The 12,754-nt window shown below is 44.0% G+C and overlaps 1 protein-coding gene across 1 annotated transcript in view; it reads right to left on the bottom strand.

The window, feature by feature from the left end:
• Window positions 1–796: 796 nt before the first annotated feature.
• The window catches only part of Ahrr (aryl hydrocarbon receptor repressor), an 87,089-nt gene continuing 75,131 nt past the window's right edge, over window positions 797–12,754 (bottom strand). The window contains exons 8-11 of the mRNA XM_075977785.1: window positions 11,453–11,649; window positions 5,356–5,417; window positions 4,983–5,124; window positions 797–4,308 (exon numbers count right to left, since the gene is read on the bottom strand). Of these exons, the coding sequence (XP_075833900.1) occupies window positions 3,306–4,308; window positions 4,983–5,124; window positions 5,356–5,417; window positions 11,453–11,649 (1,404 nt within the window). The 3' untranslated portion in view covers window positions 797–3,305. The remainder of the gene's footprint in view (window positions 4,309–4,982; window positions 5,125–5,355; window positions 5,418–11,452; window positions 11,650–12,754) is intronic.

Genomic DNA, 12,754 nt, shown 5'->3' with positions numbered 1-12,754 from the left:
CAAAGAAAATCCAGAGAGACTCTTTGGGCCCCTCAATCTCAACAGAAACAAATTATAATGTTGCCCAAGATCTTTTCTTGTTCTCAGAGGACAGAGCTCTTGCTTAGCTACAGATTAGATGTTATCAAATATGTATCAAGGATATATAGAATTGTAGCATCCAAACAAGCAGAAATGAGAGAAGGAAGGGGGAGAACAGTATGCCAGCAAGCAGAGAACGTGGGAAAAGGAAGACTTGATCAACCATAATTGAAAACAAAATGGGAAATAGAAATGTGCTCAAATGAGCACAAGTAAATGGATTAAATGTGGTAAGACTGTTATCAGAGAAAATTTAAAACATAAGAAAACAAAAGGGCTAGTAGTGGAGGAATTCTCTCACAATGACCAGTTAATCCTGAGAAAATTTGTGTGTGAGATTAGCATCAAATTGTCTAAGTTTTGTCAAAAGTCACAGACAGAGACTGTTGTGAAGATACAAAATGCATAAGATATAAACAAAAAGGATTAAAATGTGGTAATTATCACAGGATAAAAATATCCTTGGATGACAAGAGGCCTCTGTCATGCCTTCCTCACTCTTCACAGGCAGTGAGGATGGGGCGTCCTGAGAGCACATGAAGGTCCCAATCCTCAATGAGAGGGCCCAACCCCAGTTTTCATCTCCAGCCTTTCTACTTTTACATTTATTATTCTCTTCTGCTGTCCCAGAATGTAAATCCAAAACACTCTCTGAAGGAAAAGACACACAATCTTACACTAAATACATGGAAACATGAGGTTTATTTTGCAGAAGTTTTGCAAATTTAGTACAGACTACAGTATAAGAAATGCATTTGCATTCTCTGTTAAAACAGAGCACTGAGAAAACAGCACAGAAAGCTGCATTGTAGTGTATCTGTTTAAAGTTTGTTGGGTCAGTCTAGATCTTGAGGATTTTTTTCTAGTAGAAACTGCAAATGTAAATATGTATTTATATTACTTCTTAACCCATCTCTCACTATATTTGGTTTTGATATTTTAGCCACATAGGCAAAAGTTAGATATCACAAAAAGTATGAGCCTGTGCTTAGTGTAGATGGTGAACTCATAAAGCAGGAGTAACCTCTGTGCACCTCCTGTACAAGTTGACTGGACACTTGTGATGAATGTGCAACAAAAGTGCAGATTGGGAGTTTTGAGCTTCCTTGGACAGTGTTGGCACCAGGTATCCAAGCTTGCCATGTGATGTGGTGTCTCACATACACAAAATCTGCAGAACTGATATCCAAGTGCAGAACTCAGTGTACACAAAGCCTGACCTGCAGGGAAAGCCCAGGTCCCAGTTGAGCTGCCTACACTTCACACTTGGTAACTCATCCCAGCAGTGTGCAGATGAACTTCATCAGAAAGGTTCAGAGTATCTGAACAGAGGGCATACAGGCTCTGGGGGGACATGGCTATTCTTTGGTTACATAGCTAGGGGAGGGGGATCTAGCTAAGATTGATAAATATATAATAATGCATTTTATTATTTTATTTTATTTTGAGAAGGGTCTCATATAGGCTTCAATCTCTTTAGTGCTGCAATACACACCACCATTCCTAAATATGTCTCTGAATTCCCTCTTTTTGACTCTTTTCCAAGGTTTCTTCCACTGGCTCCAGTATGCCTGGGAAATATTGTATACATTGGAACATAACAGTTTACTGTGTTCTCTGCTTCTTGTGTAATAAGCATATAGGATGCTGAGTCTGGCTGAGGATAGGAACATAACTAATCACTTTCAGAGAGAAATACTTAGAATGTCAGACACATGAGGGGTTTGAGCATATTCTGTCCTTGGGAGTTGGGCATGTGGTTAGAACAGGAAGTGTTGAGGAAGACTCAAATCGTACCTGTTGTTTTTCATTAGGACCCACAGTGTAAGCTGTGCTTGTCAGAAACGTGCAAAGTGGGACTGAGACAGTTTGAGGGAAGGAGGGAGATCAGTGGCTGGGCACAAGGTGCAGGCTTTAGGTAATGGAGAAGCTGCTGTGATGTTATGAGCAAGCCTCACATCTGTGACAGCACAGCTCCTGCCTTTCCCATTTGAAAAGCCTCTGTGGACTGGGGGACAGAGAGAACACAAGTTCCCAGGCCTTCATCGTGGGTATTCTCAGTTCTAGATCTTCAGGTGAATCCCTGTCCCACAGTGAGAGCTAGACATCTCAAAAGCTGAGCAGAGAACCTGGTTCTGCCCACCCAACCAGATTCTAACAAGGTGATAGGCATTTTCCAGACAGCTTCTTCACTAAGCCAGTAGCTGAGCAATGATTTCCTGGGGCCATAGATACGAAAAGAAAGTCTGTATTGAAGAGACTGCCTAGTAGAATTAGCCATGAGCTCCAGCAAGCTCCTTAGCAGGCATTCCTAAGACCTCAGGGGAAGTGACATCAGAGGTGGATGCTCATCCCTGATGAAGACTCTCTGTACCATAGAGGTAGGCAGAGCACAGCAGGCATTTTCCTTTTCAGTGGCCCCTGTGCTAATGGAGCAGGATTTTTGGTCTGAGCCCTTCCCTGGAACACTCTCAACTGCTCTACCAGCCATAAGTCATCTTGCTAATGATTCGTGGTAACCCTTTCTTTCTGTTTCATATTTAATATCCACATATCCTACAATCAGAGTACATTGCCTTGGCAATTCAGAACAAATACTAGCTGCCTTCCTGTCCCTAAGTCTCTCTGGTCTAGGAACTGTTGCCCTTACAGGAAGGCTCTACAGACAATAGCCAGGGACAATTCATCCTCACCAGTGTGGCTTCACCCTTTTTTGTATGTTATGCTTCCCTGATTTCTGGCCTGGACACTATAACCTCCACCATGTGATGTGTACAGAGATACAGGTACATAAATCATATTTAGAAATCCACAGAAAATACCAAATGGGATGGTATGTTTCCCTGACCACCACTATGCAAAGTGTGGTTTCAGATCTCCTTAGAAACCCCAGAACTTCTGTTGAATACAGGCAGGAGATGTAGAAAGACTGGGTACCAGGGACACATCATTTTGATACATCAGTTGAGGGTTGCCCACCATAAAATACCATTGGCTACTTTCATAAGCACATTAATTTCAAAGAGAAATAGTGTCCACTTGAACAGACTTAGGTTTGTTCATGAGAATCCTCTGATGTTCTATATGATTCAGGATACTCTACCACTCAGCTACACACAGGGAATCTCAGACTCACTCATGGAGTTCTGTAAAGAGTGTCACTAGAAGAATCTCTGATCACATCCCATCATCCAAGGACTGAAATTTCCAGCAGAACCGCAGCTCTAGGGTAGGAAAATCCCATCAGAGCCTTTGGGTGGGATCACAGCTATAGAGGCACCCTTAGTGAATATCCTGGGCACAGTCACTTGTCCAGGACTAGCCCATGATGGTGAGTCCAGGGGCTCACGCTTAACAATAGGAGCTCTGCAGTCTTGACCCAAAGAGGGGTGCTGGCTCTCATTGTGACCCTGCATGAAGAGGTGGTGAGGAGACTCTGGATCCAGGCAGGTGCAATGTGCAGGATGGAGAGGAGCCGGCTCCCTGCAGGATCCCACAGTATCTCTGCTGTGGGGATTCGTTCCCAGTATACCATGCCCAAGGTGTGGGGTACAGACCTGCTGCCTATAGTCGGGCTCTGTTTTCAGGTGCATCCTGGCAGGGAAACTGACCAGATGTCTCCTGGCCATGTCGTTAGCTCCCAGCCATACCCGACTAGTTGTGCTGACATCAACTATGTTCTGGGTCCCAGATTCATTTTCCATCTTGATTGGTACTTCCAGTGATAATACTGGATTACATGGGGTGTCCATGGTGACTGGCAGGCTGTGCAATTTTGCTTCCTCTGTAGAAAAACCTCTGGCTGAGAAACGCTGCATTCCATGCAGAGGGATCCTGGATCCTAGGCTGCCCTGGGGGATATGACAGGTGGAGGGATGTACCTGATGGATATCTTGCAAGGGTCTGTTCATTTGACTGCAGTAGGCACCAGCGTGATAGTCTGGTGAATCTTTGAAAGAAGCCATATTGCTGGTACTGAACATGCCCTGGCTTCCAGGGTAGGGCATACAGGAACCATGGGTCATTGGACAGGTGGATGGTTCATTCTTACTGGGCTGCCGTGTCAACTTGGTAGTGACCTCCTGACTTCTCTGTTCTGTGCTCCAGTTCAGGTGCCTCAAGTGTATTGGTGTTTCCAAGCCATAATTGTACTTGTGCATCTCCCTCTGCCCCCGGGCACCAGTAGATCTCCTTAGTATGTGTTTCTGGTCCTCTTCTTCCCTATCCCTTCAGAGAAAAGATAGCCATTGAACATAGCAACAGAAGTGATACTCTTACCTCCTTAGGGATGACAACTTAGTACAATACCAGTTAACTCCTAAGGGAAGCTTCAAGTCTTCCAAGATCACATTGGCCTTTTCAACCATCTGTTGTCAATCCCAGGGAACAGTGAAGACCCTTCCTTGCTTTACCTTGCCTTCCTTGGTCCCTAGGTCCCAGGCAGCATGCTGCTCTCCTTAGTCCAGGGAGGCATCACTAGGCATGGGTGAGTATCCTCCATCAGTCATATGATCATGACTAATATAACACTATAGGGACTATCAAATTGAAAGAACAATTCTGTGGTTGACCACAGGACACTTTGTGGCTTCAGGACTAGCACCTGTGTTATGAGAGATAAGGAAGGTACTACCTAGTAGTCAGTTTGGTAAAGATCCCTGGTCAGGATTGGGTGAGAGTGTGGGCATGTGGCAGGTGAGAGAAGGGCTGTGACCTGAAAGACTTCTGAGCCCAGCATACTCCTCCCTGATTGCTTGCTGCCCAGGCTGAGAGGATGTCCACAAACACAGGTGTCAGGGCTATAGCAATTATTTCTTCTCCATGCCTATTCCATCCCTTTCACTCTGATAACCACGGTGGCTTAAATAGGGGATAGGACTGTGCATCCTGGTACCACTTACCCTGAAGCCCCCTTGTGGTCGAGGATGAGGTCAGGACCACCCCTGAGGCAGAGACATGAAGGCCTGGCTAGGGCCCGGGCCCAGTGGCTCCTATCTGTTTGTCCCCTGAACAGTGAAATGCCATTTTCTCCATTGTTCCTTCCTGTTAGAATTTAGAGAGGGAAAGATGTCACAATGAGGGCTAATGAGACAGTTTTTTCTCAACAGTTTTCAGGACCAAAGTGACAGCCCCAGACAATTATCTCTGTGATACTCCCTGCTAGCCCTGGCATCTCCAGGAAATACACAGAGTTCTGTAGGCATGGGGAACTCTCTCAGGGACAAAAACATCTTGCCATAGAGAAAAGATAAGAAAATGAAGTTTTAGAAGTACCTGCTAAGTAATTGGGTTTAGGATGTGATTCTGATTCACACAGACTTGTAACAGCTTTTGCCCTGTAAAGATCAGATGACAGCATTAATGCATATTAACAATATGACAATGAAAGAAATTAGCAAGACAGGTATTATTGCTTGCTCAAGAGAAGACAGAAATAACATACACCTTTTAATCTTTATATTGCACAGATTTTTCTTGGTTACAGCTACCTGAAGATTCTGAAGCACGTTGCATTTGGGGGCCAATACAAATACAAACATTAATTACTTTAGGAGGTAGATGGCACATAGATGGCTTCTAGAGATTGTAACTTCCTCCCCTCCAGAAGGCCAGAATGAAAATACAGTTTATTCCTGTGACTCAATGAAGTTGTGTTCTATACAACCATCAGAACAATGAATTGGTGATCACAAAGCCACTACTTTGTGTGGGGTTGGGGTAAGAGTTATAACATGAACTTGGAAGCTGTTTTTATTAAAAACCAAACTCTTCACTTGAGTTCTAAAGGCAGGATAATGAGAACTAAGACAGCTAGGATAGGTAGCCCTAGTTTCTAGATAGGTGTCCATGGACGATTAGTTCTGGTTATTATTGCTGTGATGAAGTGTCAGGATTGAAGGTTACTTGGGGAGGAAAGGGTTTATTTCACTCACAGTTCCATACAACAGTTCATCTTTGAAAGCAGTGAGGGCAGGAACTCAAGCAGGGCAGGAATCTGGAGGCAGAAGCTGATGCAGAGGCCACGGAGGAGTGCTGCTTACTGGCTTGCTCATATGACTTGCTCACCTTGTTTTCTTATAGAACCCAACAATCAACCACCAGTCCAGGGACGGCTAATGAGCTGGGCCCTCCTCCATCAATCACAAGTTAAGTAAAGGCCCTACAGTTGGAGGAATTTTCTCAGCTGAGGTTTGCTCCTTTTCAGACGACTCTAGCTTGTGCTTGACATAAAACTAGTCAGCTCACTAACTCATTTGTCTTCAAGGCTTAAGTCACAAAAATAAGAATAACAGAGGCATCGTATTGTCAGCTTTTTACAGCATTCTGTTTCATGTTCACATTTAGGTGACTAAAGGTGTTTAGTCATTTCTTCAAACCTACAGACACCTTAGATTCTAGCTACAGGGGGTCTCTTAAGACAGACTATCTGTGATGGTGGGGCAACAGCTGGAAGAAATACTAACCATCTCCTGAGACCCAGTTTATCTCCTCAAGCAATAAAGACTTCTTGGGACCACTTTGCTGAATCAGAACTGAAATAATGGTTAACCAGATTACCATCCCTTGATTGTAACTTCTTAATTAAGCATACATCTCTTACCCTTACCCCAGTTATGCCTCTATTTTAGCCACAAGCTTATGTAAATGTGCCAAAGATGGGGGCCTTCATATGTTCCTGTCTCCAAAGTACTATAATCTATGTCTCCCTTCTCTATTTTTATCACTACTGGTCTATTGAATGGACAGATCTGGATGAATTGCCAAGTCTGGCCCGCTACTGGAATCATGGATTTTGCCCTTAAATTCTATTTAGAATAATTTTGAGTTGTCCTGATAGAGCCATTTTGCTTTTTGAAGGTGAAATGTAGGCATTTTTTTTTCTGGTGATGCCCCTCTGCTGGGTACCATGCTGGATCTCAAAGTCTGTCTACTGAACTCACTCTATAGTGCTCTATGCTCTTTGTACCTGGGGTCTGTAAGGAGCTGAGACAGAGAGAAAGGGAAGCCTGACCTATTGGGAAACTGCTGGGAATGTGTACTCTCCAGGAATCATCTTTTTTTCCCACTTTGTATTCATGGACACAATGATAAAACTGTGTCAAGGGTTGATTTGGGGATCTGAAATAAATTTGAGCAGGTAGGTAAAAGAGCACGGCAGGCTGAAGAAATAAAGAGGAACGGTCAACACAAACACTTGTTAAGAAAGCTGTGAGAGATGGCAGCTGCTCCTGCAATAGCCATACAGCTGCTCCCAGAGCAAGCTCTCAGGGCCTGGCACGACCATCTCTGCCTCTGCAGAGAATGAATTGTGGTGTGCTTGCTGACAGCAGTGCTGAATTCAGGTCAAAGCAGAGAGGGCAGAGGCATGAACACCAGGTTCTCCATAAGAGTCTTAACGGTTTGCATAGGATGGCACCTACTTATAGGGTTGTTGTGTTCAGAATTCCTACAACTCCATCTAAGTGTCTTCTGGAAGGATTGGCCTGTGTCCCCACTCTTGTGTCCACCACGAACAGAAGACAGAGTGAAATGGTACCAGAAATTGCACTTTCTTGCTTGGGTTCCAGGTCTCTCTCCAGGCCCAGTTCGGAGCACAGTATTAGTGTTCCCAGAGCTTTGTTTAGGGACTAGAAAAACACTCAGAAAAGAGAAGATTTGTGGGGATCTCTGATGAAAACAACCCAAATTATTCTTTGAAAACAGGTACCTCAGACACTGAACAAAAGCAGAGTACTCCTTGAGGTTGATATACACTGACCTTTCCCTCTGCCCCTGTACAGGTGGGGTCTGCCCCTGCAAACTACAAGGTTCTGCAGACCACTGGGCTCTGGATAGATCATGGGATTTAAGTATTTTCCCCAATGGACTTGCTTTTTTCCCTTATATTTATATGCTGTTTCTTTAATAAAAAATGAGAAAGCACACAAACTTATTTTTAGAATGTTCTAGAAGTCTACTGTTCTTGGTTTGCTGCCCCATGTTGTGAACTTCCTAGGCTATTTTCAGTCCCAATTTCATCCCTTGAGGCTAATTCCATATGCCCTGCTCCCAGAAGACCATAAGGTAACAACTCTGGCTTTATTGCCAGGTAAGCACTGAACAGTAAGAACAACAAATCTAGGCAATCAAAGCAAAGAAAGGAAAATTTTGTGTGACCATTGTTGTGCACACACAATTTACAGAAGGTGGAGGTGAGTCACAGATGCCATGGCAGGGTGAAATCAAACCCAATAGGAGAGAGGCAGGCTCAACCTTATGTGGTTGCTGGCATTGGCTGGTAGACAAGGCAGTATCTCCACGCTGGCTCTTACGAAAGTATAGTCACTTGGTAGCTGGACATCAGGGGATGTCTAGGCAAGAGCCTCCCCACCATCTGAGATATGGTAGATAACTAGGGACTGAGCTGCAAGAGCCTAGTGACTGTGAAATTGTCACAATGATGAGGCACAATGATAGGTCCAACGAGCTGACAGAGAAGGTTTGAATGGCGGTATGCAATGTGGAGTCCTTGAGTGGCTGGGAACTCAGATCCAGTCCAGGTTCAAATCTCAAGAACAAGATTTAATGCTGATGAAAGAAGAAATGCAGGTAGGAAACAAAGACAAACTAGGGAGCAGAGTGCAGCATAGAGCAAGCAGCAGAGATTGCCACTGAACATAACAGGAGGAGCTGGCCACTGGTGACGGTATTCCTAAAGGAAGATGTCCCAGCTAAAGTACATGACTATCTGAATTCTACCTGTATTTCTAAGTCTATTGTCACTGTATATATCTATAGGAAAATTGTCTTGGTTGGAAAACATAAAAAGCATGATCCAGGAGCGTGGTAGTTTGGAGTAATTGACACCCATAATCTTACAGTGGTGGGCAGTATTAGGAGAAGTGACTTTGTTAAAGTGGGTATGGCCTTATTGGAGGAAGTCTGTCACTGTAGTTTTCCTATTCTCAAGATACCACCCAGTGTGTCAGTTGATTTCCTGTAAGACATAGGACTCTCAGCTCCAGCACCACATCTGCCTGCAAACTGCCATGATGATAAGGGACTGAAACTTTGAAACTGCAAACACCACACCAATTAAGCGTTTTCTTTATAAGAGTTGCCATGGTCATGGTGTCTCTTCATAGCAATAGAAACCTAACTAAGACAAAGAGCAAGATGAACATACCAAGGCACTCAGCTGAGGAAGAAAGGCAGAAACAACAGGAGCTAGATTTTCACAATTGCCCAAAACATTTGCTAACTGCATTTTCTAAATGTGCACAATGCATGTGGTAGTGAGCTCTGTGTCTCTGTGGGTTTGTGCAGCCTTGGCAAATTACTCTTGAGGGCCAGGTAACAGACCAGCATTCAGGTAACGAGTTAGGTGATGCCTGGTGCTTATCACCCTTCAAAATGGGAATGTAACAGATACTTAGGCCAAACAAGGGGACAATTACAGGGGACCAAGGCCATGCATGGGCTAGGACTAAGCCACAGAGTGGTCACTCAGTTTGGCTGCTGCAGAGAGGCCCCAAAGGATAAAAGAAGGGGTCTGGTGCAGCAGAGCAAACAGGATCCCTTCTTTTTCAGCCAATGACCTAAAGGAGATCACAGAGTGACCCATGGATTAGGAGGGGCTCACTAGTGGCACTGTTCTAGGATGCTTGGGGCATGACATCCTCAGGTCAGGATGGGGAGGCCAGTAAAAGGGGCACTGACTCCTGAAATGGCCTGATAAGGCATTTAACTGCCCTCATGGAGGCTATACTGAGGAGGGGACAAGATTGATGGGAAAATAGTGGTCCTAGAGGGCCCCTTCCCAACACTCTTCTGCAACCAAGGCCAGAGAAGAGCTCACAATTGCCTCTATAAGAAAAGCACCATGGCTCATGTTAGAATTAGGGTCAGGATTACAGCTGAAACTCCTGGTTCAATTTTAAATAGATGGAGAGCCCATCTCAACTTTCACTGTTTATTCTAAGCCTGCTGTCTTGACTAATGCGGTCATGGTCCAGGACCTTACTATGTCCTGGAGGTGGGAGGGGGCATCTTGGTTCTGTTTGAGTCACCAAAGGACATACAATTGCCTGGGAATTAGGGCCTTTTGACTATGCTATTATAGTGGAACAGGAAAAAGTGTTGCTCACAATCTATGGGGAAAATTGTTGTGTAGTAGCTTCCTCCTAGATTAAAACTTTCCATCTCAGGGAGAAACTCCTGAAGACATATGATATAAAAGAAATATTTAATGTCAGAATGTTTACAGGGAAGTGAAACAAAACAATAAGATGTCCTAAGGAAAGTAGAACACTCCATCCTGCAGGGAAGATCATTAAGACAGGAAGTAAATAACCCAAAATAGCTTCAGGAAGTCCCTGAAACTGAGCAGAATCTCTAGTCATCTCCCAGGAATGTATAAGCAGCAGAAACTCCTGGGAGTCTCACAAGCCAAACTACGTAGAAGATCCTCAAAGAAGCTAAGCTGCCTAGAAAAGGCTCAGATCGAGTCCCCAGGAAAGACCATTCTCCAACCTACTGAGCTGCTCGGAGGCTATACAGTATGCTCCAGATTTTGTGATCTGTCACTCATGCTGGGGTGGACTTTAGTGATGTAGTTGTCTTTGAGTTGTTTCTGCTCCTATAAGTAACCTCTCACCCACATTCCTGTACATAACCCTAATAAAACTCATTACTTCACCAAATTGGACTTTGTGCTATCCATACTTTTGTCTGTCTTCGGCTCACTATCAAATGTGAGTAGACATTTGTTCATGTTTCTCCAAGAACAGTGTCATAAAACAGAAATCAGATTCAGAACTGAGGATCCAGTCAATTCCCGCTGACCACATGCTCCCATGTCACTATACCAGGTAGAAAATAGCTTTATATGCATTGCATTTTAAATCTCTCCTGGAAATGGATCCATGAATCAACCATAGATATGACCCAGGAAACTAGGAGTGTTTTGTACTCTTGAAATTTGGGAAAATGCTACAGGACTATCCAGATGAGGGCCTAGGAAGCTGGTACAGTTTTGACACTAATCTTAGATGAGCCCACTGAATATCTGTCTGTGTTATGAACCAGCACCAACAAACTGAGGAGGCAGGGCCCAAGGAGGTGACAGGACCACTTCAACCTCTCTCTGGGGTCTTACTCTGAGCCTAGAAATTAAGGGCAGATTTAGAATGGTTGCAATGAAAATGCATGGTGCTACAGTTTGCACCAATTTTGAAAAGATACTTGTCCCTAATAGTAGTCAGGTACATTGTGTATGGGTTTTAAAATATCAGATTGCATATTTATTACTTGTTACAGAAAATTAAATAGAAATAACAAACAACATTTTGCTATCATAATTAAATGTCATGGTGTGACAATTCTTGCTCACCTGGAGTCCACTGTAACCACAAAGTCTGCCCTGTGCTTCGCCCTCAAGAAGGCACTTTTCATTTTCATCTCAGTCACCGAAGGCAGGACTGGTACCACAATGCAAAACAGTGAGAGCCGCGGGGGCAGGGCTGCTCCTGATGGGGCCTTCTTCTTCTGTCCAAACAGGAATTTTAGCTTTCCTTGGAACTGCATAGTCTGGTGTTTTAAAGACAAATACAGCTGTTCACAGAGTTCTAAGATGGTCACTACCTTAGTGGAGCTCAGCCTCCTGGGCACTAGCTCTGCCCAAGGGCTATAAGTAGTTCCCTTAGTTGGCAGTCTCAAGACCATTTATGGATAGCATAGACTCGCCCACGCACATGTTGACACCCCTGGTGTGTGTATATGTAGGCAGACATGAGTACACATCGACCTGAGTTGTCCCAGCCATCAGCCACCTCTTTCAGGAGCTCCCTGGAAAGTTCCCTGAGAGCTGACCCCGCTTTAACTTTCCATTTCCAAATTAGCATTCCTTGCTTTTAATGAGAAGACGAGGATAGCTTGCTTTTATTAATCTAAAATATATGGTACGAGTTTAATTTCCGGAAAAGAGCTTAGGTATTTATGATAAGAGACAAATATTTTTATATAGGGAAGACTGCTATATCACTTAATTAATTCCCAAGTTCCTTCAGGATTCTCTTGCCTTCATATGACCTAGCAGTATGTGCCCATGCCCTATCCACTCATCCATGCCTAAATACATCCATGGGTTGTGGAATGAACAAATAATTGCAAGGATCCACTTGGTGTCAATCACAAACATGGTGTAAGAAATTTTAGACAGTGGTGGTGTACTGGAAAACATTCAATGCCCAGCTCTAAGGAAAAAAATTCTAGATTTGCACTGTTTGTCAGTTTCTTTGATATAAATATTCCCATTATGGCTGATTTAGAATTATTTACATAAGGTCAATCAGACGCCAATATTCTAACAATTGATCTTGGGCAGACTCTCCCCACCCCTGCCTAGACTTTGGATGGAGTAAAAAGGGCCTGTGTGGTTATTTCAGGGCTAAGCTAGCCAGGCATCAGGGATGAACAAGTGGTTTCTTGCAACATGGGGGTAGCTCACAGAGCCATGGATACAGAGCTGGGTGAAGCTGGTCACCGATTGTGATAGAACAAAAGGGTATACTGAGGCTCTAGGCAGACCTCATACAGATTTCCTCAGGGCTCTTTCCCAGGTGTGCAGTAAGCCTGTTAGGAATTATCAGTCCATCCTTTAGTGGGTGGTCTATCTGCAGTCCCCAGGGACTGA

This window comes from Microtus pennsylvanicus, chromosome 6 (assembly GCF_037038515.1).
Source record: "Microtus pennsylvanicus isolate mMicPen1 chromosome 6, mMicPen1.hap1, whole genome shotgun sequence".
Lineage (NCBI taxonomy): Eukaryota > Metazoa > Chordata > Mammalia > Rodentia > Cricetidae > Microtus > Microtus pennsylvanicus.
The sequence above is the reverse complement of the archived record's forward strand: the minus strand, read 5'-3'. Positions and strand labels throughout refer to the sequence as shown.